Genomic DNA, 7500 nt, shown 5'->3' with positions numbered 1-7500 from the left:
CCTCACAGTATTTTATTCTATTAATGCAGATGAGGGGCAGCTTTAAATACAGTGAATTCTTGGCTTTAGTTAATAATTGAAAATACCAGGTTCAACAGACGTCCTGGCATCATCACATTCTACAATCTGAAAACTATCTATTTGGAGTCCTCTGTATTTATAGATTTTTTTTTATTTATTTTGCATGTATAACATAATAATAAAAAAAAAAAAAACACTAGAAAAAAAGTAGGTGCGGGAAGAGGCAAAAACAAAACAAAAATGGCTTCAATTACAGCCTCCACCTTATGAATACATAAAAAATCTAACATTATCTCTGTGCAAAAACAAATAATAATAATAAAATTAAAAAACTTTGCTCTTGATGTGACACTTTTTGATGAGTTTTGTATCTATGAATCTCTGCATTGTTTTTAAAGTAAAATGTGAAATGTTTGGGGATCGTTGTTGAATTGTAAAGAATTTTATACATAAAAATACAAATTTGATAAACATTAATATCACAAATATTAAGTATGTTACATTTGGTGAATAAATGAGCAGACAATGTTAGTGGCATAGAATGAGTTGACTTGAGTAACTTTTTAAAGAAATTGTACTTTTCAGAGTACTTTTATAGCTGCATACTTTAACTCCTACTTGCGTAATATTTGTGTTGAAGTAAAAGTACTCTTACTTGAATTAAAACATGGCTAATCTTTCCACTGTGAGTAAATCTACAAATGACAAAAGTTTTATGTAAATCAGATTTTACGTCCTTGATACTTACATGATTACATTACATGTTGAACTTCTTACTTGAGTTAATTTCTTGGACCACTACTTTGTTCTTCTACTTCAGTAATATTATTTTGAAGTTAAGTTATTTAGTACTTCTACATGAGTAATATCATTTTTAAGTAACGTTACACTGCTTTACAGATCAACTATAGAGACATTATTTATTTAAAAATGTTATTATTTCATATTCTGTTTGTTCTGGATTCAGTGTTTAAAAACTATTATGAAACATTTATTTGAATAAGAAAAGGTTTAACATTACAGATCTCAAAAGAAGAGAAAACATGCAGATGTTACTGAAATGTTTCAATAAATATTTAGTTTGGCCCACGACTTTGTTCCAGTTTTTCATTTTGGCCTCTGTGAATTTGAGTTTGACTCTCCAGATATAATACTTTTAATCAAGTAGATTTTTCATATGATACTTTTACTAGAGTATTTGTACTTTTACTTAAGGGTGCACTGCGAAACTTTTCTGGTGGAGGGTGCACTACCTGCTTGTCTCCATGGAGATGTATTGCTTTGCCTGAAATGTTCCATGGTGTGACATTAAACACAAGCATCCAGTATTTCTTCATTACAGGTGTTTTCATTGCTCAAAAATACAAGAATTCTCTGTATGAATAGGGGCGAGCTCCACAGAGCTGACCTGTAATGTAGCGTAATGCTGTGCTCCTCCTCCTGCTCGTCTCCCTCATGACAGAGCTTTAATCTAGACTCTGGAACATTCTAGACAAAGCAATAACATTCGACATGGAGACATCAGACAGCAGAGCCTCCACTCAAAAGTTTCACAGTGTAACTTAAAGTGACAAAATTGAGCACTTTTTCCACCAGTGAGTAAAACGAGTCCAGAGTACACTCATATGTCCTCAGCTGTCAAATACTCATGTGACAAACTGTACTCACTTGTAGCAGTTGTTGTCCCGCTGGTTATAACTCCCCAGAGAGCAGAGACAACCTGTACACACAGCGTACGAGAATAAAATCTGACTGGCAGCATCCATCCAAACCTACGGACATCGCACAGTTAAGTCGCAGCAGAAAAAGAAAAATAGAATAGAATATAAAGTAACTGTGATCTTTGATTGATTTGTTGATATAATACCAGAGCTTCCTGTCTTTTGCTGGGTTTCAGATGACATCGACATTTTATAGACTGATAATATTTCATACAGATGGGAGCAGGTTAAATGAACATTGTTAAACATAGATTTTTGTTGTCATTTAGCCTTTTGGATATTTCATGGCAAAGTACAAAATAATCAATAAGGAAAATCGAGCTCTTGCCTCCATCTGTGAGTCTGACTGTGTCACTGTATTCTCCAATCAGAAAACTACTAACAACAACTACTAACTTTTCTATTCATACAAAAGCTCTGTATATAAGTAAGTTCCACAAATACCAAAGTGAATATCCATATGTGGACCTATTGATACTTTGCAGCTGATGTCATCAACATTCTCTGTGGTCAGTGTTGGGAAGGTGACTTTTAAAATGTAATCCCCTACAGATTACAGATTACAGACCCCAAAATGTAGTTTGTAATGGAATCCATTAAATTACTTAAAGTGAGTAATGTAATCTGAATACTTTGGATTACTTGATTTGCTGTAGAGAAACAAAGACGAGGAAATCTTCAACATAAAATGTTTTATCTGCTAAAAGAAAATAAAAAGTCCAGACTTTACCGAACCAAATTAAAAATATTATTGATAGAAGACGAGAAGACACAGTCTGCACAGCAGGATTTAATCCTGGTTTAGACCTGGTTTAGACCTGGTTTAGACCTGGTTTTAGTCCTGGTTTAGTCCTAGTTTAGTCCTGGTCCTGGTTTAGACCTGGTTTTAGTCCTGTTTTAGACCTGGTTTAGACCTGGTTTAGACCTGGTTTAGACCTGGTTTAGACCTGGTTTTACGGTCCAGCAATGAGTGGAATTACCGAGAGAAAAAAAAAAGGGATATAGCCCCAAATGTGAAAACAGGAAAACATGTAATCCATTTATTTCAACAAAGTAACTGTAATCCAATTACCACTCACTGAAACAGTAACTGTAACTGAATACAGTTACTCATAATTTGTACTCTGATTACATAACTCTGTTACATGTAATCTGTTACTCCCCAACACTGTCTGTGGTTGTGATGCTAACTGTAGGCATTGTTGTGTCTGAAGCTCTGTTACTTATATTAGACTATGTTTACACTGAAACAAATCATTGTATCACCGTACCAGAAACATTCATCCAGACACGTCGTTTCTGTGTCCACAAGTCTTCCCTATCCACACAACTTTGAGCATATTTGTTTATTTTTACAGAAACAAAACTTAAAACCACATGACTCATTTGCATAAACTAAACCTCAACAAACAGTTCACTATTGTGTCGCTGATGTGGTTCAGTTTCTGTGGGACTAAAGGACACGACTCAGTGGAATCTGAGTGTTCTTTCTGTGACAGAGGGGTGTTCTGCTGATGGTGAGTCTGTTCTGTGTTTCTGTCGTGTTGGAGATGGTTCATGTGAAACTTTTCAGAGATTATACGTCTGCAGGTCGTACACACACACACATGTTTATATGTTATCTTATTAGGTTCTTTTTTCAGACCAAGAGTTTGTTTTCATACCTGACAGTTTGGACTGCTCACTAGTGCTCTTCCTCAGAGTCACGTGATGTTGCTGTGATGTGTCGTTCAGTTGATTTAAACAGGTTTTGGCGCTGTCGTTCTACCGGTGGAGGCAGGATGACAGCATCACCTGCAGTCCCACTTCCTGAGGACAGTATCCCAGGTTTTTCATCCCATGGGCACGTTTCCGTATTTTGATTGCCTCTTTAATCCAGCGACGATGTTTGTTTTCCTCTGTCCCAATGGATATTTGCTCCAACCCAGTCCATAATGTGGTTCTCTCTTTTACAGTGGTCAGAAATGGCCGATTTGAGTTGTTCCTGCTCTGCTTTGTGTTTTGTGCCCACGAGACAATAAACAGGGAAGAGGGGGCTTTTTTTACTCTCACAAACCTGGGATACTGTCCTGAGGAAGTCGGACTGCAGATGGCGCTGTCGTCCTGCCTCCACAGGTTGGAAGACAGCACCAAAACCTGTTTAAACCAGCTGACCAGACACGTCACAGCAACATCACGAGACTCTGAGGAAGAGCACTAGTGAGCAGTCCAAACTGTCACGTATGAAAACCAACTCTTGGTCTGAAAAAAGAACCTAATAACATAAATTATCAGAAGACCAAATGAACCTCATCGGACTGACATGTTTATATGAATGGACAGATATTCTAGACCTCTTAGTGTTTTGGTGGTGAATTACTTGGCGGTGCACAGACCTACATCAGAGTATCAGTGTTTTCAGGCGTCCACACAGTGCTGGATCAGATCTGCACTCAGATGAATTCATGGGAGCTGGAGGCACCAGATTGTTCTGTCTCTGGAGCTGTTTTTCATTGGATTAGTGTGAACGAACACTGCATCCACAATGAAAAACACTCAAATACGAACTGGTGTGGATGGGTCCTTAGATTTTGAACCTGACTTTGCATTGATCACAGGCTCCTGAAAATGTGCAGTTTAAATCCAGTTTGTATTATATTCTTTAAAAAAATGTTGGCATGTGGCTTGTGCATCACCGTGGTAACTGCTGAACAATCTCTTTCTTAATACAACTGTCTCTATGTGTTCACCTGATGGTCAGACAGGCGGCTCAGATCTGGCCACAGGTAAAATCGAATCCCATCGGCCGCACCGGGCAGAGTCACTCCACGGATCACCAACGCCATCATCATGAGGTACGGGAAAGTGGCCGTGAAGTACACAACCTGCACAAGAGAGAAGATCAAAATAAAATAAAATAGACCAAACATCAGGAGCTTCAACAATAATCATCCAGACAGATTCTTTTAAAGGAAGGTTTAAAGTACATAAACCTGAACTATCTTGGTCCCAGATATGTGATATACCTTTTACTTTTTAACAGGTATATCAGAAACACTTGGCTGTAATCAGGGCAGTCTTGTGTGATGTCACCAACTACTGGAAATTCACACACACATTTACATTTATGTGTTTTTACCAGAAAGCTGCAAATGAACCTAGATTGCACTTCACTAAAGTTGCCCAAAAAAAATGACGTGGGGCAGTAGATAAAGTGATTGAAATAACATAATGCACAGTGTTGGGAAGGTGACTTTTAAAATGTATTCCCCTACAGATTACAGATTACATCCCCCAAAATGTAGTTTGTAACATAATCCATTAAATTACTTAAAGTGAGTAATGTAATCTGAATACTTTGGATTACTTGATATTGTCATGCTTTTTAAAACTACATGAATGTACCAACCACATCCTGAAAATTCTTGTTTGTTCTCTTCAAATTGTCTGTTGAGCCCAAGTCTCCATGAACAGACTTTTGTTTTACTGTAGAGAAGCAAAGACGAAGATGTTTTTTCTGCTAAAAGAAACTAAAAAAACAAGTCTTTCCTCAAACATATTAAAAATATTACTGATAGAGAAATGTTTTCTATATGAGATCACTGCTGCTTTAAATTATGTCCACCTACTGTTAGTGTCATATTGTTTAGTCCTGGTTTAGTCCTGGTTTAGACCTGGTTCAGACCTGGTTTACTCCTGGTTTTACACTTGGTTTAGTCCTGGTGTTATTTCTGGTTTAAACCTGGTTTAGTCCTGGTTTAGTCTTGGTTTAGTCCTGGTTTAGTCCTGGTTTAGTCTTGGTTCAGCCCAAAATGTGAAAACCGGAAAATACCGCCGTGTAATCCATTTATTTCAACAAAGTAACTGTAATCCAATTACCACTCATTGAAACAGTAACTGTAACTGAATACAGTTACTCATAATTTGTACTCTGATTACATAACTCCAGTACATGTAATCTGTTCCTCCCCAACACTGATCATGCACAGCTGTAAAAAGTAGTTTTAGTTTAGATCCACTTTCATACTTTGCCTGAACTCTTGACTCCTTTCCAGATGCAAAAGTAGCACATGATCCAGCTGAGGAGGAGACACCCGGCCAGGTCCCAGCGCACGGCTCCCATCTCCTCGATTCCTCCAGACAAGCCCAGGACTCGTGTCCTGAACACAACATCCACAGTTCAAATGTCCAATAAAACCAGAAATATGCAACAAGAGGTAAAAACTCACTGCCAGAATTCTTCAACAGACGATGTTGCATTTACAGACGATGTTCGGTTTAGTCGATAATCAAAGCAGTTAACTAGAAAGAGAAAAGTAAAGTCTTGTGTTAAAAGTGTTTCTATGAGAGGAACAAAAACACTTGGTTAGAGTTTTCCAGCTGGACCTGAATCTTGTCAACAGTTTTTAGAAATGTAGAGAATTCTTTTATGGGCCTGTTCAGACTGACATAAGATGTAATAATCACTGTTTTGCAAGTGACTTTAAAACTGTAATGTGTTATTTATGACTTGTTCCTGTCATTTCAAAGTAACTTGTTACATTACAATATGACTGCGTTTAAAATATAAAACATTACAAGTTACTCTCACTAAAATAACTGCGAAGATGCTGAACTTTTATGCCGGATGTGGACAGAACCAGGTCTGAACCAGAACTGAACCAGGATTAAACCAGGTCTGAGCCAGAATTGTCCCAGGTCTAAACCAGGTCTAAACCAGGACTAAACCAGGTCTAAACCAGGACTAAACCAGGTCTAAACAAGGACTAAACCAGGTCTAAACAAGGACTAAACCAGGTCTAAACAAGGACTAAACCAGGTCTAAACAAGGACTAAACCAGGTCTAAACAAGGACTAAACCAGGTCTAAACAAGGACTAAACCAGGTCTAAACCAGGACTAAACCAGGTCTAAACAAGGACTAAACCAGGTCTAAATAAGGAGTAAACCAGGTCTAAATAAGGAGTAAACCAGGTCTAAATAAGGACTAAACCAGGACTAAACCAGGTCTAAACCAGGACTAAACCAGGTCTAAACCAGGACTAAACCAGGTCTAAACCAGGACTAAACCAGAACTAAACCAGGACTAAACCAGGACTAAACCAGGTCAAAACAAGGACTAAACCAGGACTAAACCAGGTCTGAACCAGCACTAAACCAGGACTAATCTTGGACTAGAACCTGGAATCTAGAGAACCCTGAGTCCATGGAGCAGGGTGTCTGCAAGGTGTGATCGGGCCTCAGCTGTGGTTCCCCTGTGGAGTGTGGAGTTCTGCACTGGTCCTTTCGCTCGCGGTCACCTCGCGGATGGTCTACGTGGGAGCGTCTCCGGTGTTTCACTACTGATATCGCTGTGATTTTAGCGAATTTGTATGAAGAAAAACCCACCACTTCAATCCAGGTTCAAAAGCATTGTAACACACGTTACACACATTTGTACACAGTAAAAACTCCAGAAAAAATACAAAAACTGATTTAAAAAGCACATTTTCAGGAGCCTGTGATTAATACAAGTGTTCATGGTCCTGCTCAACAACAAGGGTGAGAGTGACTAATTGAAAAACTGTTGGCTCGCTTATGAATATGAATGACATTTTCTGTGTGAGAGACTTGTTTAATCCGAGTCCCTGTTTATCCAGGACAGTCCCAGTTTAGAGCCCAGTGTCCCCTGTCCCAAACATTTTAACGTTAGGGCACTAGATTCAAGATTTAAAGTGCGTATTGTCATGTGTACAGGAAGGAAACACACTTGCCCTGTACAATGAAATTATGTGTTTACT

General features: G+C 38.3%; 1 protein-coding gene across 1 annotated transcript in view; it reads right to left on the bottom strand.

Moving 5' to 3' along the window:
• LOC110174812 (sodium- and chloride-dependent GABA transporter 3-like) overlaps positions 1-7241 on the bottom strand; it is a 16741-nt gene extending 9500 nt beyond the window's left edge. The window contains exons 1-5 of the mRNA XM_055151883.1: positions 7232-7241; positions 5951-6044; positions 5749-5881; positions 4472-4606; positions 1690-1793 (exon numbers count right to left, since the gene is read on the bottom strand). Of these exons, the coding sequence (XP_055007858.1) occupies positions 1690-1793; positions 4472-4606; positions 5749-5881; positions 5951-6044; positions 7232-7241 (476 nt within the window). The remainder of the gene's footprint in view (positions 1-1689; positions 1794-4471; positions 4607-5748; positions 5882-5950; positions 6045-7231) is intronic.
• Between the last annotated feature and the right edge of the window lie 259 nt (positions 7242-7500).

The sequence above is a fragment of the Boleophthalmus pectinirostris genome, unplaced genomic scaffold, assembly GCF_026225935.1.
Source record: "Boleophthalmus pectinirostris isolate CB_2022bp ecotype Guang Dong unplaced genomic scaffold, ASM2622593v1 HiC_scaffold_16, whole genome shotgun sequence".
NCBI lineage: Eukaryota > Metazoa > Chordata > Actinopteri > Gobiiformes > Gobiidae > Boleophthalmus > Boleophthalmus pectinirostris.
Note: the sequence above shows the minus strand (reverse complement) of the source record. Positions and strands in the feature narration are given on the sequence as shown.